Source organism: Neovison vison, chromosome 2 (assembly GCF_020171115.1).
Source record: "Neovison vison isolate M4711 chromosome 2, ASM_NN_V1, whole genome shotgun sequence".
NCBI lineage: Eukaryota > Metazoa > Chordata > Mammalia > Carnivora > Mustelidae > Neogale > Neogale vison.
In genome coordinates this window covers 18,027,998-18,040,887 of record NC_058092.1, presented here as the reverse complement: position 1 = coordinate 18,040,887, position 12,890 = coordinate 18,027,998, and the positions used below count along the sequence as shown (strand labels likewise).

Genomic DNA, 12,890 nt, shown 5'->3' with positions numbered 1-12,890 from the left:
GACCAGTTTAGTAACTGGGAATCTTAATAATTCTTATCTAGATGGAGAGAAGGCCGTGTAGGCTCAAGCTGTACTTGGTAAAGAGGTGCCAGTCCCCCGTGGTTCGGTCAACGGTCACGTTTCGTCTGCATTCATAAATGACAATGGAGTGGCCCTGTTTGTATCTGGTCTATCATGGTCGAAGTGCCCCTCTCTGACGCTGAAGTTCTGGGAAGCTGCTTTTTGTCAGCCAGGGACCCTGAGGCCCAGCGGGGACAGCTAGGCAGCTCCCAGCTCACAGGGACAGCTTTATCTTTTCTCATTTTTTAGAAGTCTTTCATGTGCTAGAATTACTTAAATCCTCTCTAAGTTGTGACCTGCAGCACATTTTTTGGAGAACTAAATGCCTCTTGAACTGTAGCTACTGTCTGCTGTGAAGCTGTTGATCTAGATGGACCAAAAGCAAGGTTCTAATGCTGACCAGGGAAACCGAGTAGCTAGGAAAGACAATCTGTTCAATCGTTTTCTTTTTTTTATTTCATTAGTTAATTAATTTATTTCTAAAGTTTAAAATAAAATTTATTTAAGTGATCTCTCCACCTAATGTGGGGCCCAAACTCATGACCCCAAGTCACAGAGCTGGGATCCGACACGGATGCTCTTAGACTCTTTCTCTTCCGACTGAGCCAGCCAGGTGCCCCCCTCCCTTTTTTAAACAGTTTTATTTTTCATGTTCTACCTGGCATCAGGTCAAACAAGTGTCTGAAATTTTCAAGGATTTTTTTTTTTTTTTTAAGCAAAAGGGACGTGAAATCAAATTTAACCAGGCATCTACCAAGTCCCAAACACTGTGTAAGGGGCCTTTAACATATTATCCCACTATCCTGAAAGAGGGAATCCCAATTCACAAATGAGGGTCGGAGGTCTTGGGAGGTCCAAGTACATGCCCAAGGTCACACCACGGGTGGGTGGTAGAGCTGGGATTTGAATCCAGGCCACCTGGACTCCAAGCCCACGCTTTTCATTGAAGAGAATACGTCTCTACCCCCAAGTGTCCTGACATGCTACAGCACCAGGGCGGGGACTCCTTTGGTCAAGATCTAACCTCCCACCCATCACAAGGTACAAAGAGGAGCCCAGAGCCACAACCACGAACAGACCACAGAATGTTGGTATCTAAGGTTACCTTAGGTTACCTTCTATTTTCCACTAGCAGATACGTCTGTATATATGCATACACAAATACTTAGATATATACACATACACAATTTGTAAACACACCAACACACAGATACACACACTTGCACACACAGAGTTGACACCTCACCTATCTGGAATTCAGCTATCCAGCGCCCTCATCTATCGGGGACACAGCCGAGAAACAAGGAAGTAAGCAAAAAAAAAGGCATCTGAGCAGCCCGATTAGATGTTTTAAAAGTCCATGCACTAAAGCTCATGCACTTAACTCCTAGGAGAAAGCGTAAGGCCCCGACTCAAAGCTTGTTTATACTAATGTTACGTACAGTTCAAACAAGTGGGGTCAAATGAGACGTTTGACCCGCAAATGCTATACACAGGCGGGCTGGTAAGAGCATGAAGGACAGACGACAGCTTGAGAGCAAAGGATGAGGAAATTATATAAAAATAGACACATACACCTTGGGGCCGTTTAAAGTCGGGGTACCTCAGTTGGCTCTGAGAACACACTGGTATCCCAGAGTACTTTAGTCAGCAGTACTGTATGCCGTCCGTGGGCTTACAGTTTGCTCATTAGGGTGTCTTCACGAAGGGTGGGGCTTGTGTTCTGGAGAGTTCCATCTTTTTTTTTTTTTTTAAAGATTTTATTTATTTATTTGACAGACAGAAATCACAAGTAGGTAGAGAGACAGGCAGAGAGAGAGGGGTAGGCAGGCTCCCTGCCGAGCAGAGAGCCTGATGCAGGGCTCGATCCCAGGACTCTGGGATCATGACCTGAGCCAAAGGCAGAGGCTTTAACCCACTGAGCCACCCAGGTGCCCCTGGAAAGTTCCATCTTTACACCTAAAATAAAAATTCTGACTGAAAGTGAAAGCTAGTGGTCACTGGCAACCCACAGAACTGAGCTCAGCACACTTGGATGAACCTTCCTAATGTGGGTCCCTTTGGGCGGGGCAGGCACTCTCTGGTTCTCCACAGACTCCCCTACTCCCTTCTGTGCCATTCTCTGCAGAGTCCCACCTTTGTTACTGTCACCGGCTAAAGGCATTTGAGCTTGGGCTTCTCGGTGTGAACCCCCAGCTCCTTGGGAAATTAGGCTTTCCAGAACAATCCGCGCTCTGGTGCCACCTAAGAAGTGAGGCAATAGTCTCTGAATTTCATTCATCCTATTTTCCTTTCCCTCTCTGGTTATTCCATTCCATTTCGATGAGTGGATTTTTTTTTTTTTTCCTTCTGCAGGCACGAAGCCTGAGGTACAGATCACAAGTATACTCAGTGTGAATCGGACCTGTCTTTAAAGAGATCCCAAAATAAACAAGGGAACTGGCAAGAGGGGCTCAAAACCAACCGAGGTGCCTCTACCATTGCCTATTTGGCACAGAGAGATTTAAAAAAAGAGAGAGGGAGAGAGAGAGAGAGAGAGAGAGAGAGACAGTCACACTGTAACGGCACAGCACACCTTCTCTGTACTGAACCCAGCGGCTGGTTGTCGCTTTAAACAGGAAGTAGTAGTCATTCTCTATGGGCGGGCTGGCCAGAGGGACACACGGGGTTTCAACGTTACCTGGCATGGCATCCATGGAAATGTAGGGCTCGAATGGAATGGCCTTCTTCCGATTACGTGTGATTAAGAAGACGCCCAAGAATGCAATGAGGCACCTGAGGAACAGGGATGAGGGAGGGAGAGAAAAAAGGCCAGGGTGAGGGCAGGAGGGCTCACTTTCTTACCCCGGGGAATGGGAAAAATGGAAAAAGAGGGCTGCAGGCTGCAGAGGGGGGCTCGCTGCCGAGGAGCCCTGGGAGGCTTGGGGCTTGAGATGGGCAGGGAGCAGAAACGGGATAAAGAAAAGCCTCCCATGCTTTGCAGGCCACACTGCATTCATCAGAATAAATTAGACAATCCAGGGCAAAGCTCCCATAATAAATTAGACAATATACTATATACTATATATAATAAATTAGGCAATAATAATAATTACATATATAATATGTATAATAATAGACATAATAAATTAGACAATAAATTAGATAATCTGGGGCAAAGCTCCTTTACTTCCATTTCACCTGTATCTTAGAACCTCGCCTTAAAAAAACACATTTTTTTAATTAAAAAAATTCTTTTTTAAAAAAAGATTTTAGTTATTTATTTGACAGAGGGATAGAGAGCACAGGCAGGCAGGGGGAGAGGGAGAAGCAGGCTCTCTGCAGAGAGCCCGATATGGGACTCGATCCCAGGACCCTGAGATCATGACCCGAGCCGAAGGCAGCTACTTAACCAACTAAGCCACCCAGGCACCGTAAAGAAAGTTCTTTATGACCTAAATTCAATCAATACAGGAGGAGAAAAAGAAGAAGTTAAAAGTCCCTGAATTCCCCCTGGTCCTCCAGATAGGGGTAGATTCTTCTAGAGTCCTTCCCCCCCCCTTTCCCTAGAGCTTAAATAAGTGCACTTTCTAAAAACCAAGGTGAAATTCACACGCAGTAAAATGCACAAACCCTAAATGTAGTGCTTGAAGAATTTTACCTGTGTGTACCTCTTGCAATTACCACACAGGTCAACAGAGAAGAGATTTCCATCCCCTCCACCCCAGAAAGTTTCCTTGTACCTCTCCCAATCCATGCTAAACCATAGGAAGCCACTGGCTACTATCATCTGATACTTGATTTGCCTGTTCTTGAACTTTTTAAAGAAATTTTTTAAAAGAGTTATCTATTTAGCTGGGGTGGGAGGGGCAGAAGGAGAGGGGGAGAATCTGATGCAGAGTCCACGCTGAGTGTGGAGCCTGATGTGGGGCTCGATTCCAGGGAGCTGAAACCATGAGTTGGATGCTTAACTGACTGAGCCACCCAGGTGCCCCATTCTGTCCTTGAACTTCTTACAAGTTAAATCATACAGTGTATACTCTATCTGGTTTCTTTCCCTTATAAATATTTTTAAGGTTCATTCACTTAACTGTATGTATTAGTAGTTCATTATTTTTTTAAAGATTTTATTTATTTATTTGACAGAGAGAGAGAGATCACAAGTAGGCAGAGAGGCAGGCGGAGAGAGAGAGGGGGAAGCAGGCTCCCTGCTAAGCAGAGAGCCTGATGTGGGGCTTGATCCCAGGACCCTGAGGCCATGACCCGAGTGAAAAGCAGAGGCTTTTCCCACCGAGCCACCCAGGCATCCCTAGTTCATTATTTTTAATTGTTATACTGAATTCATTGTCTGAATATACTGTATCATTTATTTTTTACTCTCCCCATTGATAAACATTTGGATTGTAACCAATTTGAGGATATGACAAATACAGTTACTATAAATATTTAGGTACAAGTCATTTTGTTAATATATGTACTCATTTCTTTTGGGTATGTATCTAGATGTGGAACTGCTAGATCATAGGACCATACATTCAAAAAAATGTAACTTTTTGGGGTGCCTGGGTGGCTCAGTGGGTTAAAGACTCTGCCTTCGGGCTTGGGTCATGATCCCAGGGTCCTGGGACTGAGCTCAGCATTGGGCTCTCTGCTCGGCAGGGAGCCTGTTTCCCCACCCCCCACTGCTTGCCTCTCTGCCTGCTTGTGATCTCTGTCTGTCAAATAAATAAAAAAAATAAAATCTTAAAAAAAATGTAACTTTTTCCATTAATGCATCCTAGACATGGTTCTATGTCAATATCTATAGGCTGGGGCGCCTGGGTGGCTCAGTGGGTTAAGCCGCTGCCTTCGGCTCAGGTCATGATCTCAGAGTCCTGGGATCGAGTCCCGCATCGGGCTCTCTGCTCAGCAGGGAGCCTGCTTCCCTCTCTCTCTCTGCCTGCCTCTCCATCTACTTGTGATTTCTCTCTGTCAAATAAATAAATAAAATCTTTAAAAAAAAAAAAATCTATAGGCTGGCCTCAATTTTTCAAAATGGCAGCATGGTACTTTATTTTACGGGAATATTGCAATTTATTTAACCTGTATTCTACTGTTGGGTATTTAGTCTACTTTCAATTATTTACTTATATAATTAATTATAAAATTAATAAATAGCCCCATACATGCGCCTTTGTGTCCCATTTGGAATGTTGCATCAAACATTGCTCATTTGTAACTTTTAGTGGTCCTGCCAGATTGTCCTCTGGCATCAGAGATCCCCTCTGTGGCACAGAGCTGGTCTCTTCATTCTCTGGCCGACAGGGACACCCTCAATCTTGCCTTCTGCAACGTCATGGCATCTCCTGTGGCTTCAAAATGCATTTCTGTGATCTGGAGTGAGACTGAGAGTCTTTTCATGGGTCTAAGAAGAATAGTCTAGAAACTATGACAAGGAGATTAAAGCCCAAAATAAGAGAAGGGGGAGGGAGATAAAGCCGTTTGGGGAGTAAAATGCTCACTCATCTCTGGGGGACAAAGCTCTGAATTCTGGCTGCTCCCTGGGCTCTAGAGGATTGTGTGAGAGGCAGAGGCAATAGCGGGCCAGACAGGTGAGCTGCCCCAGGGCCACGGAGCAGGGACTCACCCCAGTGCAAACATGCAGATGTGCAGTACGTCCTCCCCGATGAAGTCCAGGTAAAACACTGCACCTGCAGAGGCAGAAAGCAGCAAATATGGGTGAGCTGTTTTCAAATCACCTTCTTGCCTGTCTGTCTAGGATTCGGCTAAGCTCTCTTCCCTGCAGGAAACCGAAGTGGTCAGAAGCCTGATGACCAGCAGGGTACATGTCAGAAGAGTGGAATAAAAGTCCTTTTGAGGGGGACAGATTGTCTTCTCTTTCTCCTCCAACGTCCCTCTTATCGCCATCTTTTTTTTCTTAACTTTTTATTTTGAGATAACATTAGACTCACAAAGAGGGTAAAGAGTTTGCATGGACCCTGCACTCAGCGTCCCCAAATGAAACATATTAAGAATGAAACTGTAGATCTTTTTTTGCCAGTTTTTAACACCCTCTTCACCCATCTTTTTTTTTGTTGTTGTTAAGATTTATTTATTTATCAGAGAGAGAGAGAGGGAGGGAGGAGTGGGGGTCATGGGAGAGAGAGAGAGAATCCCAAGCAGACATGGCACTGAGTGGGGAGCCCGAGGCAGGGCTTGATCCCACAACCCTGAGATCATGATCCAAGTTGATACCAAGAGTCCGACACAACCAACAGGGTCACCTAAGCGCCACTCTCTGGTCTTTCTCAGGATGGAAAAACAAGGTTTCAAGTTAAGCTCAGAGCCTTCTGACCTCACATGGCCAGCAGACGGCAGGCTTGCAGCCCCCTCCCAGGAGGTGGCAGTAACATGGGCTTGCCACCCTCATCTGCCCCCCAGCAGCCTCTGTCTGGACTCATTTCACCTCCATGGGCTTCTGGCTGTATCTCTGGGCTCCCACCCCACCCCCCCAGCTTCTGACTGCTTCATGCTATTGGCTATTCCTTTCAACCTTGCCCAGACCCAAGTTCTTGACTGGGACTTATATCTTCACATTGGGTTCACTTTCTGGCTGCTCTGGGCTGGCATCCCACTGGATCCCCAGGTCTGCTCATCGCACAGGCGTGTGCCTACCCTGCTCCCGCCTCTACGGGTAGGATTTGAGCAGCGCTGGTCTAAAGTGTGAAAGACACAGCCTTATGGCCAAGCTTTGCTCAAAGGGAGGCACACTGGCCCTTACTGGTCTTTTCACTTTGAAGATTATCGCCTTTATTGCCCCTTAAAAACAAACACAATCTGATATGCTTGCAGCCTCAGAAGCCACCTAAGGATGAAAAGGGAACTATAAGAATGATGACAGGTTACCCACCACCTGTTCTATCACAGATGTTCATACGGTCATAACCTCTCGAAATTACAGAAAGAAATCTGGGGTCATGTAGAGGAGCTAGAAGATGCTGGCAAAAGTTGTTAAAGAAACGTTACACACGCTCTACTGAGTACATATGGTACATATTCCAGTTCTGGGAGGTGAGTGTTATTATTCCCATTTTATGAATCTGGAACTGAGGCTCAGAGAGGCTAAGTGACTTTCCCAGAGCCACACAGCTCCGAGTCTGTTCTGGGACCCAGGTCTCTCTGGCTCGAAATCTTGCACTTTCTCCATGAAACTATACGCAACTCTGACAGGTAGAACATGTCAGTAGAATTGGCCCTTTGCCAGAGGCGGAACCTCATCCCTCGACACTGGGGTAACGTCGCTGCTGCTAAGGTAGGAGACGGAAATCCAGCAGTCGCCGCCCTTACCTGCCGTGATGGCAATGGTAGTGGACAGAATGTAGCCCACGCTGGCAATCAAAGAGGAGTCGTACATCTGCGAGGCTTGACTTAAAAACCTTCAACACAAGAGCACTCTGGTCAGTGGGCACGTTAGAAAGGCTGAGGTGGCAGCTGGTGACAGCAGGCTTAGCTTGAAATATGAAGACAGCCCATGAAAGAAAGATGCCCTGCAGGTGCGTCTCTGGAGCTGCGGTCCACGCTTCGCTCCCACTTGTCACACAGCTTGAGGTCCACCGCCATTCCCCAAGGGGGCCACGCCTTCCCAGGTATGCACTTCTGGCCACATGGTTCTCACGCACTGGAAATACCCCTCTCCTCACGTCAGTGTCCCCTACATCCCCACACACCCCTACAACGGGCCATCCTGTTCCCATGAACAATCCACGAAACTCCCGTGGCACTTACTGCGATTCTGCCTGCTGCTGTCAATATTTTTTTAAAGCACATTTTCTGCTCAATAAAAAAATAACATGCTTACTGCTATAAAGGTGGGAAAAAGAGAGAGAGGAAATTAGACTCATTCCTCCTCTCTCCATTTAGGATCGACACTCCCTCATTCTGGAATATATTCTTTGTCTGTTCTCTGGGTGGTAGCTGCTCATATAGTCCCACTCGACTGCACTCGTCCACCCCAGGGCTGGCAGTGCCTCCAAGGACAGTGGCTGTTGCTCTTGCCTCCATGGCAGAAGGTCTGGCACACAGAAGGCCCTCGGTGGCTGTGTGGCTGTGCGGCTGTGTAGCTGTGTGCTGGCTGGGTGAGTGAGAAGCTTCCCCCGCAGGGGTGGGGGGCACTAGATTCTCCTCTGTAACTCTGGAGTGCTCAGCACGGAGCCTGGGGCTGGGTGGGCTCAGGGGTGATGACCAGAATCTCTGCAGTAGGACTCAGGACAGTAATAATCAATATAATCATAAAAGGGGCTGAGATTTTCAGGAGGTCGTCCTGGGGACGGCACGGAGAGCTTCATGCTCCTTCTGAGGAGGGTTTGCTGTTATTCTCAGTTGTGGACATGGAATCTGATCCCAGAGAAGCTGCGGCAGAGGCCTGGATTGGAGCTGCGAAGGGTGTGGGATGGGGAGCCCGATGCCGCGGTTCACATCTCAGCCCTGCCCCTTTGGTTGCTCAAAAGCAAAATGAGGATGGGATCATCTGCTTCAAAGGGGTTCGGTGGGGGGATCCAATGAATTTAAGTTCACGTGAAAAGGGGCGTGTGTGAGGGGCTTCCCCTGGAGCCCCAAGGCAGCGGTCACTCTAACAACTGCTCCAGGCCACCGCTGGGGGATGGTGAGCCCAGCCACCAGGGGCCCGGGTCTGCCCCGCCCCGGATCCATCAGCCTCATATGCCACACTGAGCCCTGTGCCGTTCACCCTCCTGTCCCCAGCAGGGCCACCCAGGCCTTCCTGGGCCCTCTGCAGAGCACCTGGTCTCAGATGGGAACAAGGCTCAGGCCCACCCCTCAGGACCACTGCTTCTGAGACAGAAATGATGCTCTCACTCTCTGGAGAAGATTCCCGGAGGACAAGAAAGAACAACTTGCTATGTTCCACCTAGCAGACAGAGAAGTCTCTCACTCTCATGCGGGCACACACAGCCTCTTCTAACGTTCTTGAAACAGACACCCACACTGGGGCAGAGGCAAAGTGAGCCTGCCCCTTCTCCCAGTTGGAGGCAGAGGGAAAAACACCTCCACTCCCGGCTTTTTCTTTCAAGGGGCACAGAGTCCCTCCAGGGGACAGCTCAGCAAATCAGCGACCCCTCTCTCCACAGTGGATGCTGACCCTTGCTCAGCTCACGGGCTGTGTCTGAATGTTCTGCCTTCCCTACAGCTTCAAGAACAAATGAAATCAGGCGCAAGAAATGGAAGTGACCCCAAAACGTGGAGAGGCCCCGCAGGGAGAGACTTTGCAACTCACGCGGCTTGGTAGACAGCGGTGGCCACCATGCACACGAACATTACGTAGAAGATGGGGTAGTCGAGCTGCAGATTCCCCTGTATGGACAAGACGAGCATCCCGGCCACAGCCTTCACGGTCACCACCGTCATAGAGCCTGCAGAGGGTGAACGAGGACCAGGCAAGGGCGTCAGACCCTGTAAGTGAGGTGATGACTCCAAGGGACGTGTCGAGAAAAGATGGAGGAAGCCCTGGCTGGGCCACCCCAGGGATGGTGAGGATGCCAGGGGCAGCAGATCTCCTCCGCCTTCCACGAGTTGCTGCTATCCATGTGCTCTGTCCAAAGCGGGGAGAGCAAAATGCCCACATGCTTCCAAGTGTCACTTCTGAACACCAGGAAGAAAGGGCATTGAGTTTAACTCTCTGTGTCTGGACCATGGTCAAAAATCATCCCTAAATGGATACATGAACTTCCTGTGAGTACCCTTCTTATGGCAGTTACAGGGGAAAAAAAACACGTGATGTGTCAAGCACCCTCTATTTTTTATTCTAACGCTCATTCACTTGCATTTTTAAAAATGTTTCATTAGACAGAGATCTCCAAATATTTTGGAATCATGCCTCTAGGCACATGAATGTACTTTTCCAAAATATAGGTGTTTGTGCATTTTAAAGTGATCCTCATGTAACACTGTGCTTATAGGGTATGCACGCAATAGAACAGGTGTTGGAGGTACCACTGTTCACCTCACCGTGGAGACCACTGCTTTCCCCAGCGGTGCAGAAATGGCTGCTGTCAGGCCCCCCCACCAGCCACCCCCACATCCGGGTACAAACGAAGCTCAGTGTTCTGGCTGAAGGGCTCCACTCTCCTGTTTTTCTCGGCTTCTGCACATTTTCTCTACTGCTAACAGCCCATCACACAGCAGCTTCTGGACCCCCCACAAACTTGATGACCATTTCCAAACATCAACAGTCCAGTTAAGAGAGGCACTTTCAAGAGGGTGTCCCTGTTAGTGAGAAGTGGGCAGGAGGAGGGCGGCCAATGCGCCTTAGAACCTCCTGGCCTCCCTACTCTCTAGAGAGGACATTTGGCGACTGTGACATTCCAGTCTACTTTGGAAACAAGAGCACTTAGGAATGGACCACCAATCTTAGCTACTTCCGGGACAAACATCTAAAGCGTTAGGCTCAGTAAAAGACACCGGTCACAAAAAGCCACATGTTATGGGATTCTGTTTATACTGTATACTTTAAATAGGTGAGTTTTATGGTATGTAAATTATATCTCAATAGAGCTGTTTTAAAAATACCAAAACAATGGAACCTTGTCCTACGGTGTCCCCTGTCTGTGGGGCTGAGGGCCTGTCACTGCAGTGGGGGCTCAGTGTGGGAAGGGCAGAAGACCAACAACATGTCTTGGGCACTGGTGCCCACCTCATTTAACCCTGCTCTCCCCCCGAGATCTGGGCATTCTCTTATGTCTATTCTGAGAGGACGATGTGGCTTAAACTGGAGGGGTCACCAGCCCGAGGCCAGAGCCCCTGGGAAGCAGCCAGAGGGGGTCCCCCACCTCTTCCCTGGAAGCTCGGGTCCTTCTCCCAGCCCCAGTGAGTGTCAGACTCCGTGTGGAGTCAGGCCTTGCCTCGGTCTGATGTAGGAGCTGTCTCTCACATGGCACCCATCCCTCCAAGAAGAGAGGGAAAAAAAAAAGTCAGAGAGCAAACTCGGTTCTTGTTTTTGAATCCAAAACTCGTTCCTAGCCTGATCCGGTTTGCGGGGAAGCCCTCAGGACACGTTGCTGGAGCCTGTCTGCCTTGACCTTCTCGCCCCGCCTCACCCTCCCTCTGCTGTCCTCTTCTTCACTGTGACCCTCACGGCCCCAACGTGTCTCTCTTCTATGCATTTGCCTACTTGTTTACTGGTCATTCCTGCCTTCGGAACGGAGAACCCCTGAGGGCAGGGGGCCGTCTGTCTTGTTCACCCCTGTGGCCAGTTTCCAGCACTGTTCCCGGCACGTAGGGGACTCTGGGTTTTTGACAGGACAGACGGAGCCGCTTCCTGACCGCGGAGACCTCGTGGTGCAATGGGACGGTGGCCACGCTCAACCACCCGGACCCCCACTTACCCAGTAACGCCACCAGGAGAAGAATCACGATGATGTTGTTGGCGTTCTTCTCCTTGTAGAAGTAGAGCAGCAAGCAGAACAGGATGATCTCCACAAGCTATGGGAAGCAGCAAGCAGGCGGTCAGCAGGGTGGACGCGGATGCAGGGAAGACTGGGAGATGCTGGTGGGCTGGACTGGGGCTGATGCGGCTGGAGTCATGGACCCTCAGCACTGAAAGGGACCTGAACAGCCAGCATTTCCCAAACCACTGACAGACTTCATGGAAAAGGAGGGGATTCAGAATGAACTCTGCGGCAATCTCTGCCCCTTGGGTAACACCAACAAGGAGCTCACCTCTGAGCTTTGAGGGCGCTGTGCTGGCCGTATGCACACACACCTGGTCATGGATGGCCAGGATCAGGCTGAGAAAGTTTCTTTCCACTTTGCTGCTCTGCGGGTGACCCCTGAAGGTCAGTCAAAGAGAGGTTCACTGGCTCACTGAGGAGATGAGCTCCCTGGGGCAAGTAGGTAAGTATTCACGTCCCCATCCCCTAACCACACATCCAGTAGGTACAGCTCCGTGGGGGAGAAAGACAAGGACATCTGCATTCAGGGAGGCCAAGTTTGAAACCAGATCCACTGCTAAAATAGTTGTGTGACCTTGGACCAGGCACTTAACTTCTCTAAACATCAGTTACCCAATCCGTGAAATGGGGATGATTCTTCCTTTGCAGGGTCACGATCACTGCTAATACTTAACAAACTCATAAACATACCAGGCACCATTCTAAACATTGTATCTATGCTAAACTCACTCAATCAGCACAATGATTCTATGAAGTAGGCACGATCACAATCTGAAGCTAATGAGAGGGCAGAGCCAGGATCTGAACCTGGACAGTCTGCCTCCAGGCCCCGTGTATTTTGCACAAGGCTACACCACCTGAAGGAGGGAAGCCCAGGGCCTGGGGCTTAGAAGGCACTCAGTCAACAGAATCTTCCTGCTAGACATGCACAAGTGTGAAGTGGGAGTTCCCGCCTTGCCTTAAGGACTGTCCTTTCTACTCCTCAAGGGCCCAGACATTTGGCAACATTTTCCCAAGAAGTCAGACCAGCACCTGTGCCCAGCAAAACAAAAGCAGCAAACTTTGACCTTAGCGCGGTCCCATTTGCCTACCCTAAACTCTTACCGAAGTTTATTTATCATAACAACCAACGCATTTGAAAATTTTTTAAATTCCTAATTAGAGACCATAAAAAAAACAAAAAACAAAAAAAAAAACCCAAAAAAACACACCCGGCTGTTTTCATTTTCCTGTCTTTGTGGCCAGGAATACATATTTTTTTTTTAAAGATTTTATTTATTTGACAGAGAAAAGACACAGCAAGAGAGGGAACATAAGCAGGAGGAATGGGAAAGCGGAAAGTAGGCTTCCTGCCAGGCAGGGAGCCCCATGAGGGGCTAGAACCCAGGATCCTGGGATCATGACCCC

At 48.7% G+C, this 12,890-nt stretch overlaps 1 protein-coding gene across 2 annotated transcripts in view; it reads right to left on the bottom strand.

Moving 5' to 3' along the window:
- NIPAL3 (NIPA like domain containing 3) overlaps positions 1-12,890 on the bottom strand; it is a 46,074-nt gene that overhangs the window by 3,443 nt on the left and 29,741 nt on the right. Inside the window, exons 6-11 of one of the 2 annotated variants that reach the window (XM_044237442.1) lie at positions 11,418-11,514; positions 9,311-9,446; positions 7,366-7,454; positions 5,666-5,729; positions 2,741-2,835; positions 1,307-1,338 (exon numbers count right to left, since the gene is read on the bottom strand). In XM_044237442.1, coding sequence (XP_044093377.1) covers positions 1,322-1,338; positions 2,741-2,835; positions 5,666-5,729; positions 7,366-7,454; positions 9,311-9,446; positions 11,418-11,514 — 498 coding nt within the window. In that variant the 3' untranslated portion in view covers positions 1,307-1,321. The remainder of the gene's footprint in view (positions 1-1,306; positions 1,339-2,740; positions 2,836-5,665; positions 5,730-7,365; positions 7,455-9,310; positions 9,447-11,417; positions 11,515-12,890) is intronic. The other variant, XM_044237441.1, reaches the window with a different exon arrangement.